This window comes from Mobula birostris, chromosome 29, assembly GCF_030028105.1.
Source record: "Mobula birostris isolate sMobBir1 chromosome 29, sMobBir1.hap1, whole genome shotgun sequence".
NCBI classification, from domain to species: domain Eukaryota; kingdom Metazoa; phylum Chordata; class Chondrichthyes; order Myliobatiformes; family Myliobatidae; genus Mobula; species Mobula birostris.
Window position 1 is genome coordinate 34,564,862 of NC_092398.1, and position 23,965 is coordinate 34,588,826.

General features: G+C 50.3%; 1 protein-coding gene across 5 annotated transcripts in view; it reads right to left on the bottom strand.

The window, feature by feature from the left end:
• Nucleotides 1-13,505, bottom strand: part of ccdc22 (coiled-coil domain containing 22) — a 33,152-nt gene extending 19,647 nt beyond the window's left edge. For 2 of the 5 annotated variants that reach the window (XM_072246293.1, XM_072246295.1), the window contains exons 1-9: nucleotides 13,397-13,505; nucleotides 11,228-11,405; nucleotides 10,674-10,806; nucleotides 9,789-9,898; nucleotides 8,921-9,002; nucleotides 5,345-5,511; nucleotides 4,814-5,014; nucleotides 1,496-1,558; nucleotides 403-522 (exon numbers count right to left, since the gene is read on the bottom strand). In XM_072246293.1, coding sequence (XP_072102394.1) covers nucleotides 403-522; nucleotides 1,496-1,558; nucleotides 4,814-5,014; nucleotides 5,345-5,511; nucleotides 8,921-9,002; nucleotides 9,789-9,898; nucleotides 10,674-10,806; nucleotides 11,228-11,405; nucleotides 13,397-13,446 — 1,104 coding nt within the window. In that variant the 5' untranslated portion in view covers nucleotides 13,447-13,505. The remainder of the gene's footprint in view (nucleotides 1-402; nucleotides 523-1,495; nucleotides 1,559-4,813; nucleotides 5,015-5,344; nucleotides 5,512-8,920; nucleotides 9,003-9,788; nucleotides 9,899-10,673; nucleotides 10,807-11,227; nucleotides 11,406-13,396) is intronic. The other 3 variants (XM_072246294.1, XM_072246297.1, XM_072246296.1) reach the window with 3 other exon arrangements.
• Between the last annotated feature and the right edge of the window lie 10,460 nt (nucleotides 13,506-23,965).

The window sequence follows — 23,965 nt, forward strand, 5'->3', positions numbered from 1 at the left end:
GGCAAGGCCTAATTTGGAGTATTGTGCGCGATTTTGGTCTCCAACCTACAGGAAAGATGTCAATAAGTTTGAAAGAGTACAGAGACAAATTTGCCAGGACTTGAGGATCTGAGTTATAGGGAGAGGTTGAATAGGTGATGACTTTTTTCCATAGAGAGTAGGAGAATGAAGGGAGATTTGATAGAGGTGTACAAAATAATGGGACAAATGTTGGCAACGAGGACGAGCAGGGAGGGTGGATCAGCTGGGCTGAAGGGCCGAGCTCTGTGCTGTATCACTGACTGTAAATACCGGGATCCCCTCCCCCACAGACACAGCGGCTCGCCCCCTCCCTCCTGCAGCCTCACGGGTGGTGGAAGTGCGGGGATGGGAGGCAGCCCTCGGATTGTCCTGTACCCCTACCTGAGTGACGGTGACCAGCAGATGCTTCACGTCCCCCGACACTTCCTCCAGACGTAGTGACACCTCCTCCAGCTGCTGCTCGCAGGCCTTCACCTCCTCCTCCTGCTGAGCACGCACACCCTGGGGGGGGGGGGCAAACACAGGGACAGTGACTGACCGGGCATCTGACGCCGACCGTCCGCTCCACAGAGAGACTGAGACTCACTGTCTGTCCAACACTGGACCGTCCATCCCCAGGGGGTCAAGACCGAGACTAACTGTCCGTTCAGCACTGCACTGTCCATCCCAAGGGGCCGAGACTAACTGTCCATTCAACACTGGACCGTCCATCCCGAGGGGCCGAGACTGAGACTAACTGTCCGTTCAACACTAGACTGTCCATCCCGAGAGACTGAGACCGACTGTCTGTCCAACACTGGACCGTCCATCCCGAGGGGCCGAGACTGAGACTAACTGTCCGTTCAACACTAGACTGTCCATTCCGAGAGACTGAGACTGACTGTCTGTCCAACACTGGACCGTCCATCCCGAGGGGCCGAGACTGACGGTCTGCCAACACTGGACCGTCCATCCCGAGGGGCCGAGACTGACGGTCTGCCAACATGATCAAAACACTTCACCGTCCCAGATATTCTCTCATCTCCACCTGTGCTTGGTACAGCAACTGCGACCGCAAGAAATGGCAGGGAGTTGTGGACGAGCTCAGCACATCACGGAAACCAGCTCCCCCCTCCACGGGCTCTGTCCACACTTCCCACTAAAGCAGCCAGCACAATCAAAGACCCACCCACCCACCCCAGACATTCTCTCTTCTCCCCTCTCCCACTGGGCAGAAGGTACAAAAACCTGAAAGCTCGTCCCACCAGGCTCGAGGACAGCCTCTGACAAGATGGACTCTGTCTCACAATCTACCGTGGCTCTTGCCTTTCTTCACTGTCTGCCTGCACTGTGCTTCCTCTGTAACTGTTACACTTCATTCTGCATTCTGTCACCGCTTTGCCTTGTTCTTCCTCAAACGGTCTGATCTGTCTGAATGGCATGCAAGAACAGAGTTTAAACTGACCAGGAGAGGTTCCGCCAGACGCACACTCACCTCTTCTGACTCCTTTGAGGACGGGCGGACTGCATCCATCGAACGGAACGCGGTTTCGGCCTCCTGTTGTGGGGAGGAAGTGAGAAGAGGTGACATATCTGTTCCCCAAGAAGCGACTGGCCAGCCACCGTGCCAGCCTGGGTGAGCGCTGCCTGGCACTGCCAGAACTGCCTTGGAACCAGCGGGTGTCTTTCTGGTTGGTGAGCGGAATGCTGCAGGGTTCAGTCCTGCGCCCACAACTGCTCGCGATATATGCTAACATTTTGTAGTGTAGGATGTTGAATATGACACTAAATCGGGTGGAAAAGCAAATTTTGCAAAGGATCTACCAAGTCTGACCCTGCAGCAGAAGTGGTCCTGCCTGTGGCACGTTGAATTGTCGGGAGAACAATCAGCTTTTCTGTACTACACGATCTCCCTTGGGGGCTTTGCTATTGATTGTGTGGTGGGTGGTGGGTGCTGATGCTTTTCGCTGAAATAAGTGGGGGAGAGTTCATGCTTTGCTGCTGATTGTGCAGGGGAGGAACGAGGGGGGCTTTGGGTTTCTAACATTTTTACTGTCCCTCATGCTTTGGGGCGCTCTTCTGTTTCCCTGGATGTCTGTGAAGAACAAGAATTTCAAGTTGTATATTGCGTACGTTCTCTGATATTAAATGGAACTATTGAAACTACATACGTGTAATTGTTCAGTGAATTTTCCAGTAATTGTATAGTATAGCTGCTTCTGAATTTTTCTGGAAGCTTCTTAGTCCTCCTCTGCAACTCTGGAGTCTGGCTATTTTAGAGGTTAATTATTACCATTGTTTACCCATTTAGTCTGAGCTGCTTTCTTCAGAAGATGACCACTTCTTTATCGTTTTAGTCATAGAAAAGTACAGCACAGTAGGCTCTTCAGCCCATCTATTCCCTGCCAAATCATTTAAACTGCCTCATCCTATCGATGTGCACCTGGAACATAGCCCTCCATACTCCTCCCGCGTGTACAACCCAAACTTCGCTTAACCAATAAAATCAGAATCACATCCACCAATTGTGCTGGCAGCTCATTCCACACTCTCAGCAGCCTCTGAGTGAAACTTCCCCTCATGCTCCCCTTAAACACCTCACCGTTTCCCTTTGTTCATTTTCTATTCTTGTAAACATCAGCAAGCAACAGGTTTTATGCTTCATTCTTGATGACAGAGGAACTTCTGGATCTCCAAGATCATCTTTGCTGTTCTATATCTGCTTGCACGTCCCCCTTCAGGAGGTGTGGACCTGGAGCCCAAGTCCTCCCAGGACATCAGCACTCCCATGGGCCCAGCCATTAACTGTTTACCTTTCCCTCACATGGTTCCTTAAGGTTAGTGTAGCCGGGAGTGGTATTGGGGATAAGATCCCGCTACCTATTAAATGCTCCCAATGGCGTGCATCTCAAGCAGCCTCTGACAACCAAGTCCTGCTCCCAGTCTTCACATGTGGTTTAGCTACTAAGCCCGGCGGAAACGTTTCTACTGACGGGGGAAGGGGCAAAGGCGGGTTACTGGCGCCTTAAAACCAGTCACTTCGGGCAGATGGGGCTCGTCAGCCTGGGTTGGCAGCTCGTCTAGGAGGAAAAATTCGGATCTCAAACCTCCACTGCCTTGTGGCTATACCGACTCACGGGGAAGCCTTCGGGAGTAAACATCAAGGGAAAAACCAGAGCTGCAGTCCCCAAGGCAGTCCGACGTTGAGCTCAGTCCCCAAGGCAGTCCGACGTTGAGCTCAATCCCCAAGGCAGCTCCCGCGACACCGCTGGTGCCAATGTGTATCGGCCTCTGCCGTTCCTTTGGGTTCATCAGATGTGTGGAGAGGGGGAGCTTGCTTTCCATATCGTACTGCCCTGGCTTGCTAATCACGTAGACCCTTGGAATACAACATCCATGGTTGACCCTGACCACGGGGGGCCTCAATTACCTTAGATTTACAAAGTGCAATGCCATTCACTTGTCCTAATTAAACCCCCCCCTCACCACCACCATTTTCCCACCCACATCTGCTGCGAGCCCAGCAGCTTGGTGGATGTCCACTCCACAGGCAGACGGATCTATTACTGGCGGCAGCCACCTATTCCTGGCTCTAACCAAGGAGACCTTTAAAGGAGGGGCAATTGACTCCCGTCGACATCGATGGCGCTGAGGTCGAGAGGGTCCAGACCTTCAATTTGCCAGGAGTGAACATCAGCAACAGCCCATCCTGGTCCAGACGTCACGGCTAAGAAATCTCACCAAAGCCTCTCACGTCCTCGGGAGGCTGAAGAAGTTTTGCATGTCCCTGTTAACCTTTACCAATCTCTATCGATGCACCATTGCAAGTATCCTATCACGGCCCCGTACCGAAACTGCTCCGCCCATGACCGCACGAAAATGCAGAGAGTCGTGGACACACCTCAGCACATCACAGGAAGCAGTCACCCCTCCATAGACGCTGTCTACGCTTCTCACTCCCTCGGTGAACAGCCAGTATCAAAGACCACACCCCCCCACCCCAGACATTCCCTCTTTTCCTCTCCCGCAGCTGACTATCCTCCCGGCGGACCAGCCGATGAGGGGGTTATCACAGCTTAATAAGGGGCACCCAAGAACCATAGGAGCTTGAGGAGAGGAAATTAAATTGAATTGTACCTGATCTCGATGGTTCCCGGAGAGGAGGAGAGACAAGGGTGGTGTGCAGTGTGTGACTCGGGCCAGTAGTCTATCGTCCAGTGCCCGGGCTTCCAGGGGGGCACTCAACGGCTCATGAGGAATTCCGGCCCGGAAAGCTAAGTCTTTATCCAAAAGCGCTGGGGTCTACTCGTGCTGACAGAGGCAGGGACTGTCGGTTGTAACGTCAAGTAGCTGGAAGCTGCATCCGGGTTTGGGGAACGGAAGGGAATGTTATCTGGCTCACCAGCTTCCGTTATCAGACTATTGAACGGCCCCCAGTACGATTAGATGGGCTCTTGACCTCACAATCTACCTCGTCGTGACCCTTGCAGCTTATTGTCTGCCTGCACTGCCCTTTCTCTGTAACTGTGACACTTTATTCTGCACTCTGTTATTGTTTTCCCTTGGTCTACCTCAATCCACTGTGTAATGATCTGATCTGTATGCCAGACCAGCTTTGCACTTGGTACCCACAACAATAATAAACCAACTCCCATTCCCATTACCCACCCGAGCCACACACAACGGCAGGGAAAATCCCATTATCTTCAACGTTACAGCGGAAGCTCAGGTCTGTCAGAGGAGTGAGTGTGGATCAGCTGGGGGTTCCCAGGAATTTTTCCCCCGGGGAATTCTGGCGGCGTTGCTTTCCTACCTGGGTGAAGGTGAACCTCTCAGTGTGGGTGAAGCGGGAGCCCTTCATCTCTGTGCCGGCCAGGCCGGTGCCGAAGGACTGCAGGAGCTGGGCCAGGTCGGAGGTCGAGTGGCTCGCTGCCCCGGGTCCGTGCTGGACGCAGCGCTGAAACTGTTCCTGGACCCGTCTCTGTAGCCGCTGGCACTTGCGGGCTCTGTAGTCCTGAGGTCACGGGACCCAGGGGAATTACAAAAAAAAAAAAACAGCTTTAGGAATCAAAGGAAACAGTCCCCAGAAAAAGGGGAAACTGCTGAGATCCAGAGCCCCACGCCCTTACGGAGAGGTGGGTGAATAGCTGGGTCCCATTGCCACACATCTCTCTTACCAGGGGGACCGCTGGGTCCTGTTGCCCCACCTGCCTATTGGGAGGTGGTGGAAGAGCTGGGTCCCGGTACCCCAAATCCCTCTGACATGGGGGGAAAAAAAAATCGATGGCTCCCATCGCCCCGCACCCCTACAGAGAGGATGTGCCACAATCAGATTTGGACCCACCTCCGGTGACAGGCGGGACGCCAAGCCCTGGCCGTTCCACTCCACGTCCCACTCCTGGACGGCACTGAGCTCAACGGCGGCACGCTCCAGGACTGAGGCAGCAACACAGGGGTGGTTGACCTGCGCAGTGACCGGAGGGCAGTACCGATCGAAGTACTCCTTGGACTCTGCGGACACAGGGAGAAGACAGAAGAGTTGGTGCTGGGGAGAGGGGGCACAGCCGGCTCTGGGGAGAGCGCGGTCGGTGTGCTGCTGGACAGAGAGCAACAAACCTTGGTGGGAGTTCAGTGCACCAGAGTCTCACTCCCGTCCCACAGCACAGGGGGAGCCCCTTCACCAACGGCTCATTGGGCCTCACGCTGTCCTCTCCGGGAGCAATTAAACCCACAAGACATGGTGTACCCGACACCCTGAGCACTCAGGCAGTCTACAGAGTCCACTAAAATAACACACACACACAAAAACACTGGAGGCAGCATCTATACTGGGAAGTAAACAGCCAATGTTTTGGGCTGAGACCCTTAATCAGGACTGGACAAGCAGGGGGCCAGAAGCCAGCACAAGAAGCTGGAGGCAGGAGGGGAAGGAGGGGAGAGTGGACCACGGGAGAAAGGGAAGGAGGTGGTGAACCGGGAGGGGTGATGGGCAGGTGAGGAGAAGGGGCAAGCAGCAAACTAGAATGGGGAATGGAAAGGGAGAGGGTGCGGGGTGGGTGGGGGAGAAATTACCAGAAGCCGGAGAAAACAACATTCATGCCTACAGTTTGGAGGCTACCCAGACGGAACACGAGGCGTTGCTCCTCCAACCTGAGAGGCCAGGGACTGACACGTTGGAATGGGAGTGGGAAGTCGAATTGAAATGGGAGGCCACCGGGAAATATCACCTTAGGAACCTACTCCTGGTCCACAGCCCAACCTGAGGGAATGCTCTCCCTATAATTGCACCGTCCTGGATCGTAAGACCCTGCAGCGGATAGTGAGGTCAGCTGTGAAGATCATCGGGGTCTCTCTTCCCGCCAGTAGAGACATTTACACCACACGCTGCATCCGCAAAGCAAACAGCATTATGAAGGACCCCACGCACCCCTCATATAAACTCTTCTCCCTCCTGCCATCTGGCAAAAGGCACCGAAGCATTCGGGCTCTCATGACCAGACTATGTAAACAGTTTCTTCCCCCAAGCCATCAGACTCCTCAATACCCACAGCCTGGCTTCACACCAACCTACTATACCCTCTACTGTGCTTACTGTCTTATTATTCATTGTAGTGCCTGCACTGTTTTGTGCACTTTATGCAGTCCTGGATAGGTCTGTAGTCTAGGGTAGCTTCTGTGTTTTTTCTTGTGTAATTCAATGTAGTTTTCATACTGTTTCATGTAGCACCATGGTCCTGAAAAACGTTGTCTATGTTCTGTACCAGTAGTTATGGTTGAAGGTGACTTGACTTGATAAGGCACTGGTGAGGGCGAGTGACAGAACCCAAAGCAGCCCCCCCCCCAAACCAGAGGAATATCGATCCCTGTCCCTCTTGGCACTGCGCTCCATGGCCGGGACAAATCAGCCCATTCCCCCTTGCCCCACCAGGGCTGGGAACAGTGGGATCGCCCTTTGCAGAAGGGCAGCTTATGCCCACAGTTACTCCACCATTGGCAGGGGAGCCGGTGGGGGGGGGGGGGGCTCCAGCCAACCTCAGTGACAGGTGGAGGGGCAGGTAGTGTTAAGGAAGTACAGACTGGGAGAATGGGGAAAAAGGTGGCAGATGGAATACAGTGTCGGGAAATGTCGGGTCATGCACTTTGGTAGAAGGAATAAAGACGTAGACTATTTTTCTGAACGGGAGGAAATTCAGAACTCTGAGGGGCAAAGGGACTTGGGAGTCAGTAATGAGGAAGGCAAATGTAACGTTAGCATTCTCTCTAGAGGACTAGAATATGAAAGCAAGGATGTAATGCGAAGGCTTTACACTAGTGAAGCCTCACTAGGAGTATTGGGCGTGGTTTTGTATCCTTTAACTAAGAATAGATGTTCTGGCATTGGACAGGATCCAGAGGAGGCTCATGAGAATGATACTGGGAATGAAAGGGTTAACATATCGTAAACACAAAATACTCTGCAGATGCTGGGGTCAAAGCAACACTCACAACACGCTGGAGGTTTCATTTTAAGGGTTAACATATGATGGCTCTGGGCCTGTACTCACTGGAGTTTAGAAGAATGAGGAGGATCTCATTGAAACCTATCCAATACTGAAAGGCCGAGATAGAGTAGACGGGGAGAGGATGCTTCCTATGGCAAGGGAGTCTTGGACCAGAGGAAACAGTGTCAGAATAGAAGAACATCCATTTAGAACAGAAATGAGGAGGAATTTCTTTAGCCAGAGGGTGGTGAATCTGTGGAATTGCTTGCTGCATATGGCTGTGGAGGCCTAGTCATTGATATACTTAAGGTGGAGGTTGATAGGTTCTTGATTAGTCAGGGTGTCAAAGGTTAAGGGGAGAAGGCAGGAGAATTGTGTTGAAAGGGAAAATAAATCAGCCATGACAGAATGGTAGAGCAGACTTGATGGGCCGAGTGTGATATGGAAGCACCAATGCCCCTGAATGGAAAATCCTACGAAAAGTTGCGGATTTAGTACAGTCCATTACGGGTAAAGTCCTCCTCACTACTGAGCACATCTACACGAAACGTCGCAGGAAAAGACATCGTCAAGGTTCTCTTCTCGCTGCTGCCATCAGGAAGGTACAGGAGCCTCTGGACTCACACCAGGTTCAGGAGCAGTTATTACCCCTCAACCATCAGGCTCAGGAACAGTTATTACCCGTCAACCATCAGGCTCTTGAACCAAAGGAGATAACTTCTCTCAACTTCACTCGCCCCATCACTGAAATGTCCCCACAACCAATAGCAACACACATAAAAGTTGCTGGTGAACGCAGCAGACCAGGCAGCATCTCTAGGAAGAGGTACAGTCGACGTTTCAGGCCGAGACCCTTCGTCAGGACTAACTGAAAGAAGAGCTAGTAAGAGATTTGAAAGTGGGGGGGGGAGATCTGAAATGACAGGAGAAGACAGGAGAGGGAGGGATGGAGCCAAGAGCTGGACAGGTGATAGGCAACTTTTATGTGTGTTGCTTGAATTTCCAGCATCTGCAGAATTCCTGTTGTTTGCCCACACCAATAGACTCACTTTCAAGGGCTCTTCATCTCATGATCTTGAAATTTATTGTTTATTATAATTATTCCTTTTTGTACTTGCAGAGTTTGCTCACTAGCTGCAGGTCCAAGCTGGTGTGGTCTTTCATTGATTCGGTTATGGTTACTATTCTATTATCACTTATTGAGTATGCCCTCAAGAAAATGAATCTCGGGGTTGTACATGGCGACATATCTACTTCGATAATAAATTTACTGTGAACTCCCCAACACTCGAACACCACGTACACACCACCCAACCCTTCCCCCACATACACACAAAGATCTGTTTAACTGCCCCCATTAACACCCCCGGGCACTGTCAACGGCGCAAGGACGGGAGGGAGCGGGGACAACCACACTCCCTGCACCAACTGTTCACCACCTGTCGGGATATTCTTCCCAGCCGGCCAGATTCCGGGGAGGCTGAGCGGCTGACTGCAGAATTCCTGGATCGCTCGGGAGCCCTGCGAACAGAGAAGGCGTGTGCATCAGAGGTGGGGAAGGCACCTTTTCCAAGACACCCCCCCCCTTACCTCCCGGCATTCTGCTTCCCTCCACCTCCCAATGACGCATGGGGAGTGGGGTGGGTGTCACTGGGTTGTCGCCTCCCCAACCTAAGGGTTGGGGGGGCAGGGGGAGCTCCTGGGATGGAACAGAACAAGCTCCAACCCCCAGGGGTTCTGACACTGCATGAGTGATAGGGACAACGGTGGGGTCCGACACTGGACGAGTGATGGGGATCACGGTGGGGTGAGAAGGGTGGTGCAGGGGGCTTTGTCTTGGACTTGTGGTGACTGGCCAAGGATTTAACGGGATGCTCTAGGGCAGGGGATTGATTCCTCACTTGCTCTGAGATTTGGGGTCCCTCTATCTGTTGGAATTGGAATAGGGCACAGAAGCGTTTCTAGATTATGTTTTGTGTGCTTGGCTGAGGAGCTCCAGGTCATCAAAACTTGGCAGAATCTCAGGTGGTGACAAGGAGCTGTATCAGACCGTAAGAAACTCACACTCGCTGTCAGTAAGACCAAGGAGTTGATTCCGGGCTTCAGGAAGGGGAAGTGGAGGGAAGATACCCCAGTCCTCATCGAGGGACCAGCAGTGGAAAGGGGGAGCAGTTTCAAGATCCTGGGGGGGGGGGGGGGGTCGCCGCCTCTGAAGATCCATCCTGGGCAGACTCCCGAGGATCCGTGAGCACACGCCTCCGTCCACACCGACCCTCCCTCCCCAGTGGGGATAGAAGAGGCACCCACCTGAGTGGCCAGCAGTCCGGGGGTCCTGAGGGAGGGTGGGAGCCAAGGGGTGGCCAGCTCCTGCCTGATCCGCGCTGCCATGGCTCGTTGGAGCACGGCGGGTTTCCCTGCTGGGAGAGGGGTGTTAGCGAGTTAGGCAGCAGGTCCTTCACACTCTCCCCCCCTCATACACCCTCACCAACTCACCCTCCCTCCCTCCGGCCGGTTTCCCTGCTGGGGGGGAGGAATCAGTGAGGGTCTTTCGCACCCTCCATTACACTCTCCCCACATGGAGAGCAGGTTTCCCTGTCTCGGGGGCAGGGGGGCAGCAGGTCAAACTCATCTCACCCATTTCCTCTGTAGACCAACCTAGCTAAACAATCCACCCCTATCACATCCCTCTTGAACCCACCTCCTCTCACCTTCAATGCTTGCCCTCTGGTGTTAGACATTTCAACCCTGGGAGACAGATACTCCCTGTCCACTCTCGCTATGCCTCTCATAATCTTGTAAATCTCTATCAGCTCTCCCCTCAGCCTCCAGCGCCCCAGAGACAACAACCCAAGTTTATCCGGCCTCTCCTGACAGCCCACGCTCTCCAAAGTAGGCAGCATCCTGGCGAACCTCTTCCGTACCCTCTCCAAAGCCTCCACATCTTTCCTGTAGTCCGGTGTCCGGATTTGACCTCCCAAAGTGCAGCACCTCACACTCCCTTACACCGCTCTCCATCTCTCTAAAAATGAATCTGTGAACCTCCCTGCCTCCAGAGAGGTGAGTGGGGAACCTTTCCCCTTGACAGAGGGGCTGTAGGTTTTGGGGAAGGGGTTGAGAGGATTCTGGAAGGTTCTGAAGTTGGAGCTGGATTCAGTGCCCGCGGTGGAGGGGAGGGGGTCGGGGAGACCAGACCTGTCGGCTGGTGGGCAGACTCGGCTCCATCCCGGGGCAACCTCTCCACCAGGAACATGAGCAGCCGGCGAAGCTCTTGTTCGTTGCTGTACAGGAAGGTCTGGTAGCCGATCTCGCCCTCGTATCCCAGGTCCTGCGGGGGGTGGGGAGGAACACGAGCAGGGTTGAGAACCAGCGGTGAACAGCGATTTGACGGCCATTCCAGCACCGTTCCGTCCTTCCCCACCCAACCGGTGAACTGTGGATCCCCACCCACACCCCAGCCATTAATACCACCCCAAAGCTCCCACCCATCGCCACCGATCTCGAGTACAACCCACCCTTCCCCGCGGAACCAGCCTCACTCCACTGAGCCATATGATGGTGAACTTACCCTATCCATCCCCACAGGTCCGGCACAGGATTATGGCTCCCCAACCACACACTCCCACCCAATGGCACTGAACCAACAGAGAACTGTGGTGTGCCCACCTCCCCTCACTGGGGTGGAGGGGTGGGGCAAGGTGGTACACAGGAACGGAGACCGCGGGCAGGAGAAGACGCGGACCTCTCACCTGACAGGCTTGGGCCAGGGACATGCCAAGGCGGAAGCGTGCCGACATTCCGGGTGGAAGGAGGTGGCTGAGGCCGTTCACCGAGGGGGGGTCGATCCTCTGTAAACAGCGGACCACGCCCTCCACGATCATCTCCGTGCTGAACTGGCCCAGACTGCACGCATCATCAGGGATCTCGCTGTGGGGGAGAGAGAGAGAGAGAGAGAGAGAGGAGGTGTTCAGTGAGGCCGGAACCCCTCTCCTTCCCCCAGCCCCCACAACGTTACTCTCTCTATCCTGGGGAGGGACCACCCCAGACATCCAACCTCTCCCGGGAGTTCCAGGAGTCTCCCGCATATTGATAGCAGCTCCCTGACGCTCGCAAATTATATACAATATCCTGGAAATCGATTTTTTGAGGGGAGGAGAGAGGGGGGGAAGGGGGGAGGAAGGGGAGAGGAAGGGGGGAAGAGGGGGGAGGAAGGGGGGAGGAAGGTGGGGAAGGGGGAGGAAAGGGGGAAGGGGGAGGAAGGGGGAAGAGGGGGGAGGAAGGGGGAGGGGGAGAAAGGGGGGAGAAAGGGGGGAGGGGGAGGGGGGGAGAAAGGGGGAGGGGGGAGAAAGGGGGGGAGAAAGGGGGGAGGGGGGAAGAGCTGATTGATCTCTCTTTGTGCTAAGTAGACCTATCAGTTTTCTCTGTAGGCCGGCTTTACAGCCGACCTCTCTCTCTCTTTCATTGTCCATCAGTTCATTTTAGTGTCCTGCAGCACCATTGCAGAGTGTTCCAAAAAAAGAAAGTATAAAACGTACGTCACCCCAGACTACACTGAAGTGTACCCCTGCCTAATAGGGGTCAAAAAGAACGACAGTGTTGCTCGCTGCACTGTTTGCAACAGTGACTTTTCTATTGCCCATGGTGGGTTAAGACTGTAACAGACATGTTGAGGTGAGTTTAACAGGTGTCATTCATTCATTAGCATAGCTAACGTTATTTAAACTAGCTGGCTAGCTGCTAAGGAGCTACTCTATTGATGTCCTACGTGATGAGGCCAAACTCCCTGTAGACTTGCTTAAAGTTGTAATAGAATAAAAAGTCTCCGTGATAATATAAGTACATATTTTATGAGGTTGAGACTTCCAGCAAAATGCTCGTCTGCCAAGCAGGCCACATTGCAGTAGAAGAAAAGTTTGCAAAAGAAATAGAAAAGCTATTTGCATTAGCATTTAGCTATTAGTATTGAGACTGCCAACAAAATACTCAACAAGGTGTGAATGTGTGTATATAAATAGTTTCAATATGTGATTAAATAAGTGGTTGTGTTCTTTCATAATCAAATGTCCTGTATACCTGCACCCTTGGAGGTCGACCAGGGGGTGGAGGGTATATGGGGCTGGGATGCTACCTCCCTGAAATGAGTTTTTGCAGGGTGGGATGTCTGCCACCCCCTCCCAGGCCACACATACTGTCTGGGATCTCACTGTGGTAGGGAGGGAGAGGGGTTCACTGTGGCCTGAAATTACCCCCGTCACCATAACATTCTACCCCGGGGGAGAGTGGGAGGGTCAGAATGGAGACCGTCTGGGGGTACAGACGGTCTCCATTCTGTCTGCAGTGCCTTCGGGGCACCGCCTGGAGGGAGTAGACAATCTGGAAAGTGGGAGGGGGGGAGAAGTGGGTAGACTGCCTGGAAAGGTGGTCCGTCCGTTCTGGGGTGGGGGGCGGTGGGCTGTCTCCATCCTGTCACCTCTCTCCACACTGTCTGCACCCTCTCTGGAAAGTAAGCCAGTTTAGGGTCTCCATGAATCCTATCTGGGGGTCCGTCTGCACCCTGTCTGGGGGACAGTCTGGGAGGGAAGTCTGTCTGCACCCTGTCTGGGGGACAGTCTGGGAGGGAAGTCCGTCTGCACTCTGTCTGGGGGACAGTCTGGGAGCGAAGTCCGTCTGCACCCTGTCTGGGGGACAGTCTGGGAGGGAAGTCCGTCTGCACCCTGTCTGGGGGACAGTCTGGGAGGGAAGTCCGTCTGCACCCTGTCTGGGGGCCAGTCTGGGAGGGAAGTTATCTGGGGCTGTCCAGTGGGAGAGGGCTGTCATGTGACCAGTCGGGGGGGTACGGTCTCCGGCCAGTCTGGTCAGTGAAAGGGGTGCACGGCCTCCCACCACCCCTCAACCCCGTCCTGTCCCGGGTCACTCACGTGCCGACATCGGCCAGCGCCCGGACCAGGATCCGATCCACCTCCTCCATTGGAGCCGCCACTGTTGATTTCCGGAAACCCCGCCTCCCGGGCAGGAAGTTACGTGATGCGTCAGCTCGACGCTCGCCGGGAGTTGTAGTCAATCTCCAATACGCCTCCAGTCTTAAAGCGACAGCGTCTCTCCAGCAAGCCTAGCATTTGTAAACACAAAATACTCTGCAGATGCTGGGGTCAAGGCAACACTCACAACACGCTGGAGGAACTCAGCAGGTCGGGCAGCATCCGTGGGAAAGATCGGTCGACGTTTTGGGCCGGAACCCTTCATCAGGACTGTAGAGGGAAGGGGCAGAGGCCCTATAAGGAAGGTGGGGGGAGGGTAAATTTTGGTAAATTATCACCAAAGCCTCAACTATAACTTCTGCCATTTCTTTCAGTACCCTGGGGTGCATTCCATCAGGACCAGGGGACTTATCTATCTTCAGGCCTACAAGTTTTCTCGGCACTACCTCTTTAGTGATAACTATTGTATCGAGGTCCTCACCTCCCATCGTATCCATAGCATCTCTCTTTGGCATGATAGAGGTGTCCTCCACCATGAAGACTAACACAAAGTAGTCATTCAAAGCCTCCGCCATTTCTTCATTACCCAATATCAATTCCCTCTTCTCATCCTCCAAGAAAGAAGCGAGTGCTGGACCATTTCTCCAGCAATGGAAAAGAGACTAGAAGCAGCTGAGTTATGGTTCTACAGGAGAATGTTAAAAATATCATGGACCACACACACATCAAATGAAGAAGTTCTCAGAAGAGCCCAAGCAGTTCGATCACTCATACCAACAACAAGAGAAAGACAACTCAGATTCCTAGGACACATCATGCGGAAAGATGAACTAGAAAAACTCGTACTCTCTGGAAAGATTGCGGGGAGCAAACCTAGAGGAAGATCTCGGCTTATGTACATCAAAAGCCTAGCCAGGTGGCTACACATCGAGGAAATGGAAGTCATCCGAAATACAAAGAATAGATCTATATGGAAAACCAGGGTCACCAACATCCACATCGGATATGGTACCTAGACAGACAGGCAGACATCCTCCAAGGACCCTACATTCACTTTAGCCACCCTTTTCCGCTTTATATAATTGTAAAAACTTTTACTATCCAGTTTTATGTTTTGTGCTAGTTTATTTTCATAATCTAGCTTCCCTTTCATTATTGCTCACTTGGTGGTTCTTTGTTGCTTTCTAAAGTTGTCAATTTTCCAGTTTCCCACTTCTCTTGATGACTTTGTATGCACAAGTTTTTAGTCTGATGCCTCCTTTTGTTTCCTCAGTTATCCAAGGCTGGCTCTTCCCCCCCCCCCCCCCTTACTGTCCTTGCTGATAACTGGAATATACTTTTGTTGAGCACCGTGAAAAATCTCTTTAAAAGTCTTCCACTGTTCCTCAACTGTCCCACCATATAGCCTGTGTTCTCAGTCTACCCTATCCAACTCCTCCCTCATCCCATTGTAGTCTCCATTGTTTGGGCATAATACACTGGTTTTAGGTCGAACTATTGCACCCTCCATTTGTATGATCACTGTTTCCAAGAGGATCCCTAGCTACAAGATCGCGAATTTTACCTTTCTCATTGCACAGGACCAGATCTGGAGATAGCACGTTCCCTTGTAGGTTCAGTAATGTGCTGTTCAAGAAAGCCAGCACAGATACATTCTATGAAGTCCTCCTCAAGGCTGCCTCAACCAACTTGATTCACCCAATATATGTGCAAGTTAAAGTTCCCCCATGACAACTGCTGTTCCATTCTTACATACCTCAGATATTTCTCGGTTTATTGCCTGTGCCACTGTAATGTTATTATTCGGTGGCCGATAAACAACTCCCACCGGTGATTTTTTTTCTCTTTACTATCTCTAACCTCTCCCCAGATGGATTCACCATTCTGCTCCTTAGATCTTATATCATCTCTCACTATTGCCCTGATCTCGTCTTTAATTAAGAGCGCTACCCCACCTCCCTTACCTTCCTGCCTACCCTTCTGTATTACCTGATATCCTTGGATATTTAATTTTCAGTCCTCTCCTCCCTGCAAGCATGTCTCTGTAATGGCCACTAAATCATACCCCTTTGTACTGATTTGTGCCACAAGTTCACTGACCTTGTTTCAAATACTAGGGCATTTAAATAAAGTGCCCTTACACTCATAGTGGTTTTAAAATTTTGTCACCTTTTACTCATATGCACTTGACTTTTCTTCACTCCATTTTTACTTTTCTCTTTTTTACACCTTTATCCACACTTTTCTTTTTTGCTTTATCCATACTTCTCCAATCTGTTGAAGCCACCCCCCTGCTATTTAGTTTAAAGCCTTATCCACAGCCCCAGTTGTGTGATTCACCAGGATCCAGGTCCCATCAGGGTTCAGTGGAGCCCGTCCCATTGGTACAGCTCCCTCCCTCCCCAATACTGGTGTCAATTTCCCATGAATTCAAACCCACTTCTCCCACACCAATCCTTGAGTCACACATTTAACTCCCTAATCTTCTTGACCCTATGCCAGTTTGCACACTGCTCAGGTAGTAATCCAGAAATTACTACCTTTTTGGTTTTGCTTTTTAATTTAGTCCCTAGCTGCTCAAACCTCTTTCCTCATTCTACCTATGTTGTTGGTGCCCACATGGGCCATGACAGTTGGATCTTTCCCCTCCCACTGAAAACTCCTTTGCAGGTCAGATAAGATGTTCAGAACCCAGACACCAGGCAGGCAACACAGCCTTCGGGGTGCTCCATCCTCACGACAGAGAACTCTGTCTATTCCCCTGACTATAGTATCCCCAATTACCACTACATTTCTCTTCTCTCCCCCCTCCTGAATGTCCCCCTGAACTACAGTGCCACCGTTAGGTTGCCCATCCTTCCTACAGCCCCCACTCTCACCCACACAAGGAACGAAAATCTCAGACCTGCTGGACAGGCTCAAGGGCTGAGGCTCCTCCAGCAATGTCTCCTGGATCCCACTCACAGTCACACCCTCTTGTCCCTGACCACAGACCGAATTTGAGGCAGCTAATCTAATGGGTGACGTCCTGAAGCAGAGAATCCGGGTAACTCTCCCCCTCCCCGATGTGCCGCAGTGTTTGAAGCTCAGATTCCAGGTCATCAACTTTGAGCCTGAGTTCCTCGAGCAGCCAACGCTTGCTGCAGATGTGGTCACCAGGGACCACAATGGGGCCCACCAGCTCCCACATCGTGCAGCTACGGCACATTACCTGCTCCTGCATCATCCCGACCTTATTCAATTAGCTGTAATTTAGTGACGTTTTATTCAACCACCACAAAAGCCTTTCCTGCTACTTACATGTGCCTCTTCGCCAAAGCCTCAAATTCCCACTCCTACACTGGTCCGCTCACACAACGGCCGCTCTGCTTTGACCCTGCTTTACATTTTTTTTCTTTTTTTCTTTTCTCTCTCACTCAATAAGTAGATTTATTGAATATGCCCACAAGAAAATGAATGTCAGAGTTGTATAAGGTGTCATATGTGTACTTTGATAAATATTTACTTTTAACTTTGAACAATATCTTCCCAAGCCTCAGCATTGCATCCTTCATTTTGTACTTTAGTCCTCTAAAAATGAATGCAAATGAATTGCCTTCCTCACACCAATTCAACCTGCAAATTAACCTTCAGGGATTCCTGCACAAAAACTACCTGAGTCCCTTTGTGTATCTGTGTTTTTAAAAAATTTTCTCACAGTTTAGAAAATACGTTTGTAGTTGATGCCTGTATTCCTTCTACCAAAGTGCATGACCATGCATTTCCCGACACTGTATTCCTTCTGCCACTTCTTTGCCTATTCTCCTCATCTGTGACTGCAGACTCCCTGCTTCCCCAACATTACTTGTTCCTCCACCTAGCTCTGTATTGTTTGCAAACTTGGCCACAAAGCCATCAGTTCCGTCATCCGAATCATTGACATATAACTCCATCAGTTCCATCATCCGAATCATTGACATATAACTCCATCAGTTCCATCATCCGAATCATTGACATATAACTCCATCAGTTCCGTCATCCGAATCACTGACATATAACTCATCAGTTCTGTCATCCGAATCATTGACATATAACTAAAACCTCCTTGGTTTCCTCGGCTAGGGAAGACACACTCTGGTCCCGCCGAACCCGTGAGATTGAGATGGTTCTCCTACTCCAAATCCTGGTGTGTGTGGATGCTGTGTAATTTGCTACCCTGTTACAAATCAATGCCAAGAAATGACAGATTAAAGGAATTATATGTATGAATCTTAACTTAACTAAATGGTTAGTAAAGAAAAGAAAGAAAAATAACCAAAAAGGGCCCATTTGTAATTAAACAGTCAAACGTGAACAAGTTGGAGCTCAACTCTTCCCAAAATTCATATTCACTGATCCACAGTCGATCTCAGCAACCTGCTCCATCAAATCCACCCCCTCCCCGGTCAAATCCTATGACCGTTCTCTCCAGGATCTTCCCTCTTCAACTCCTATCAAATAAAGGACCCAGCTCACATTCCAAAGCACCCGTTATCTGTAACCATAACCCAAACACTGCTTCTACAGAAAGACCATCACGTTAGCGGTGAAACCTTTCCCAGGGTGTTGCATAACGTAACAGAAAGCAGTCCCAATACCGACCGCCCCGGCCTGGTCCAACCATGTTGAAGTCACAGCCAAGAAAGCTCTCCAACGCCTCTACCTCCTCAGGAGGGTAAAGAAATTCCGTGTGTCACCAATTACAAATTATTATTGATGCACCACAAAAAGCATCTTATCCAGATGGATCAAGGCTCGGGATGGCAACTGCTGTGCCTGTGACCACATGAAACTGCAGGGAGTTGAAGACACAGTTCAGCCTGAATGCACATGCCACCAGGTTCAAGGACAGCTTCCGTCCTGCTGTTCTTGGACTCCAATGCAATAAGATGGACTCTGGGCCTCGCAGTGTGTGGGCACGTGGCCAAGTGGTTAAGGCATTGGACTAGCAATCTGAAGGTCGTGAGTTCGATCCCCAGCTGAGGCAGCATGTTGTGGCCTTGAGCAAGGCACTTAACCACACAGTGCTCTGCGATGACACTGGTGCCAAGCTGTATCGGCCCTTGCCCTTCCCTTGGACAACATCGGTATTGTGGAGAGGGGAGACTTGCAGCATGGACAACTGCTGGTCTTCCATACAACCGTGCCTAGGCCTGCGCCCTGGAGAGTGAAGACTTTCCAGGCACAGATCCATGGTCTCGCAAGACTAACGGGCCTCGCAGTTTACCTCGTTATGATCTTGCGCCGTATTGTTCACCTGGACTGCACCTCCTCTGTAGCTGTTACACTTCATTCTACGTTGTTATCGTTTCACTTTGTTCTATCTCAGTGCACTGTGTAACGATCTGATCTGTCTGAAGATTATCTTAGACAAGCTGTTCACCGTATCTTAGTACAAATGACAACAATAAACCAATTCCAATTCCAATCACAGCTTGGCACAGCAACTGCTCTACTCTTGACCACAAGGAATGGCAGGGAGTTGTGGACACAGCTCAGCTCATCATGGAAACCAGCCTCCCCTCCATGGACTCTATCTACACTTCCCACTGACTCAGTAAACCAGCCAGCACAATCAAAGACCCCACGCTCTCTCAAAGACATTCTCTCTTCTCCCCTCTCCCATCGAGTAGAAAATAGCAAAGCCTGAAAGCACGTCCCACCAGGCTCGAGGACAGCTTCTACCCCGCTGGTTCCAGACCATTGAACAGTTCCTTAGTCTGATAAGATGGATTCTTGACCTCACAATCTACCTCACATTGGCCCTTGCACATTATTGTCTGCCTGCACTGCACAGGCAATGTTTGATATGTTTCATCACCAGCCCCTCAGAACACTTTACCACTGTGGATGTAACTGCTACTGTCCGATAGTCATTGAGGAAGGTCACCACGTTCTTCTTCGGCACTGGTACAAGTGGGTACCTCAGACTGCCAAAGCGAGAGGTTAAGGATCTCAGTGAGCACGCCAGCCAGTTAGTCAGAGCACGTGCCTAGTACTTGGCCAGGTACCTTATTGGGGCCAGATGCTTTTCGTGGATTCACCCTGCTGAAGGCTGCTCGCACGTCTGCGTCAGAAACTTAAATCGGGGACAGTTTGAGTTCAGGATGGTTCCTCCACGGTCAAAGCAAGCATAGAAGGCATTGAGTTTATCTGGAAGTGAAGTCCTGCTGTCACCAGTGTCACTTGATTTCACTTTATGAGAGCTGAAAGCCCTGCCACACCCGTCAAGCATCCTTCGTAGATTCAAGTTTAGTCCAGACTTGCCACTTTGCCTCTGAGATGGCTTTCCAGAGATTGTAGCTGGACCTCGAAATTGTCTTGGTTATCAGACTTCAATGCCTTTGATTTGGCCCTCAGCAGACTGTGGATCTGATGGTTCATCAGGGCTTCTGGTTGGGGAATGACTTTGTGGGGACGCACTCACCTACAGCTGTTTTAATATAGTCTGTACGACCGTAGTGTGGTCATTCAGATCCACAGATGAGTCCTTGAACAAGGCCCAGTCCACTGACTGGAAGCAATTCTTTAGCCACTCCCCTGCCTCCCGTGACCTCCTGGTGGTTGTCCACATCTCTGGAGCTTTGCTCTGTGGCCTCTGCCTGTATGCAGTAGGAGAGGGGCAGCCGAGCAATCCGATTTACCAAAGTGCTGTCAGACTGAACTTTCGGTCATACGAGCGGATTGGGGCCCTTCATCGAAGAAACAATGTGCTGACAGCAGGGGACGTTCACAAGAATGATTCCAGAAATGAAAGTGTTAATATGTGAGGGGTTTGATGATGCCGGGTGTGGACTTGCTGGAGTTTAGAAGTATGGGAGGGTGGGCAAGGGATTTCATTGAAACCTATCGAGTATTGAAAGGCCTAGGCAGACTGGCTGTGGAGAGGAGTTTCCTATAGAGGACCAAAGGGCACAGCCTCAGTATAGAGGGATGTCCATTTCGAATGGAGTGGGGAAGAATTTCTTTATCCAGAGGGTGATGAATCGGAGGACTTTGTTGCCATGAGTGGCCGTGGAGGCCAAATCGTTGAGTACATTGTGCTTTTGGCTTCATCTTGATCTTGATCTTGATTAGTCAGGGAGTCCAAGGATACAGGGAGAAGGCAGGAGAATGGGGTTGAGAGGGATAATAAATAAATCAGCCATGATGGATTGGCAGAATGGACTCGATGGGCCGAGTGGCCTGATTCAGTTCCTGTATCTTATGGTATTGGTGATGTTCACATCCCTCAACTCTCTCAATATCAACACCATTGATATAGGTAGGAGGATGTGGAGACTTTGGAGAGGCTAAGAAGATGTTCACCAGGATGCCGCCGGGATTAGAGGGCATGTGCTAATCAGGAGAGGCTGGACAAACTTGGGCTGTTTTCTCTGGAGCAGCAGAGTTGAAGGGAGATCCAATACAGCTTTACAAGATTATGAGAGGCATGGAGTAGACAGCCAGTACCTTCAAAGTTCAAAGTAAATTTATTATCAAAGTATATTTATGTACCATGGCGTGCGCTGACTGACAACTGAACCCAGGTGTGGAGCAATGACAGACTCCCACATAGAGACAGAAACAAGAGATTACTCACAGGGATTTCAACTGAATATCGGTAGTTTGACTGAGCAACACCACAATATGTATCATTCTCAAAACAAAAGGACCCTGCAATAAGTGCTAATCAGGAGTCCACTATAAATAATCACAGTACATGGAAAACCCGTGCCAGTAAAAACAAACTCGGTAAGATGAAATAGAAAGTACAAGGGTTTAGCAAGTCTAGACAAGACAACAATTAACAAATATGGATGCACTGGGCCACAGGGCTTTTGACATCATGCCATCGTATACAACCCTGAGATTCATTTTCTTGTGGGCAACCGTAATAAATACAAGAAACACAACAGAGTCGACAAAAGACCAATCCCATCAATACCAGCACTTCAGGTGGAAGGGAAAAATTTCAAAGGAATGTGTGGGGCAAGTATTCTGTTACACAGAGAGTGGTGGGTACCTGGAATGCGATGCCAGGGTTGGGGGTGGTAAATACGTATGATAGAGATGTTTAAAAGCCCTTTGCAATCAGATGTCTGAGTGGACATTGAACCCATGAACACTACACCACGCTACTTTCTCTCTCTCTTTTTGCACTGCTTACCTAATTTAACTTTTTAAGTAAATAGAATAATGGTGAGGTGTTTGTGAAATGTCAAATCAAGCAAGCTGATTAGACAAGCACAAACAAGAGGAAATCTGCAGATGCTGGAAATTCAGGTAACACATACACTCCCTGGAGTGCAGGAGAATGAGGGGGTGACCTCATAGGCATTTATAAAAGCACAAGGGGTACGGATAAAGCGGATGGTAATAGTCTTTTCCTCAGAGTCAGGAAGTCCAAAATTAGAGAGCTCAAGTACATAAGAACTAGGAGCAGGAATCGGCCAACGGAATTCTCAAGTCTCCCAAATCAGGTCTGTCATGTACATCAATTGTTATATGGTGATGGTGATAACATTCCTGTTTCTCCCCCACCAATTTCAGCTGGTTGATATGGTACCACCGACTTTTATCTGGAGAAGTCAGCCCTTTGTACGCTGCAGGGCTTGCTTTGTCTATGACTCCATAGGGCCCTGCAAACCTGGGATTGAAAAATGAGGTGGGTTGGTGTATTCTGGTCATCACCCTTTGTCCTGGGCTTAACTCCATGGGACTGACTTTTGAGTCAAAGTAGGCTTTACTCTGTTGCTTTTTCTTTCCTACTTGGTGGGCTGCCACACAATTGGCCTCTTTCACTGTCTCTACCAATTGTTGCACCCACTTTTCTGACACGATCCCATCGATTTTGGGTTCTGACAAATCTAATCCTAGCAACTCCTCCAATCCTCTCATGTCCCTTCCGGCCATGAGTTTATACGGGGTATAACCGGCTGAAGATGTCACTGTGTTCCTCATTATCATCAAGGCACAGGGCAAAACTGCTTGCCGTGTTGTTCCATGCTGTTGCACCATTTTTGCAATCATATTTTTTAGTGTTCGCATCATCCTTTCCACCATTCCACTAGACAGAGGTCTATAAGGTATATGAAATCTCTGCTTAAAAGTGCCATGACATCTTGCATTATCTGGGCCGTGAAATGTGTGCCTTGATCCGATTCGATACTCCGGGGTAGTCCCCAGCCAGTGAGTATCCTTTCCAGCAGGATTTTTGCAGTGGCCTTTACTGTGTTTGTCTTAGTTGGGAAAGCTTCCACCCATTTCGTAAAGTTATCTATTACTACCAGAATATGTTTGTACCCTCCAGCGGTGGGTGGTAAGGGACCAACGTAATCTATCTGCAAATTTGTCCAAGGCCCTTCCACTGTTCTGGTGTGTCGAAGGGCTCCTTTCTTTACATTTTGATCAGGATTATATTGTGCACAAATCAAGCAATCTCTGACATAATTCTCCACATCATCCTTCATCTTCAGCCACCAGCCCACTTCCTTGATCTCTTCCAGAGTGCTTTCGCACCCCTGGCGTCCCCATAGATCATGATTTCTTCCTCCCTCTGGAACCACGATCTTTCCTTCATGAAAGACAACTTCATCTTTGACAAACACTCCCTTGTGCTCTTTATATATTTCAGACCCTGCTCCCTCTATTAATTTTTAAAATTCTTTATCTATCTTCTGCTCTATTAAATCCATAACCTTAATCTGCTGTTCTTTCTGCCTCCCAATCTCCCTAATCTGTGGCTGCCATTCCTGCCCAAACAATTGCTTCGCCAATTTGTCAGCCTTTCGATTTCCCTCTGGAGATAATTTAGAGCGTGCTTTCACCTTTACGATGCCATATTCCTTTCCCTTTGCCTCCTGAAATATATATTGTAATAAAGCAGCAGATGGGAGGGGCTTCCCATCAGCTGAAACAAACCCTCTGGCTTCCCACAGAGGCCAATGTTCCGTAAGGCTGTTACAAACATACATACTATCAGAGTGCATGACTGACTCTGGCGGGAAATGTTCTGGGTGGATAACCACATATGCTACGGCTGCCAAGTCTGCTGTCTGTGCACTCGTGGTTTTGGGGAACTTTGAAGCTGTACTATACCTTTCCTGGCCATGTTCATCCTCTACATACACGCCACACCCAGTTCTCCTCTCACCATCCTATACTGATGAGGAGCCGTCTACAAACATTTTAAAGTAGGTTTTTTCATTTGTGCCTTTGTTCTCAGTCATCACTTTATCTGATCTCCTTCCACCCCCTCCTTTTTGTTTTGATACAAATGGGCCCTTGGGATCATTTGCTCTCATAACCTGACACTCGTGTTCTCTTCCTTGGTACACCAGGTTACCGGCTAACATTGAGGTAGTGTTTACTCGCTTCACACTGATATTTCTTCCTTGCAACAGCAATGTCCATCTGGCGATTCTGTTTTGGCTTACTGACCCATCTTTAGTCCTTCCATCTAACAGTAATTGTATGGGGGTGTGTTCTCTCAGTATTGTCAGTGGATTA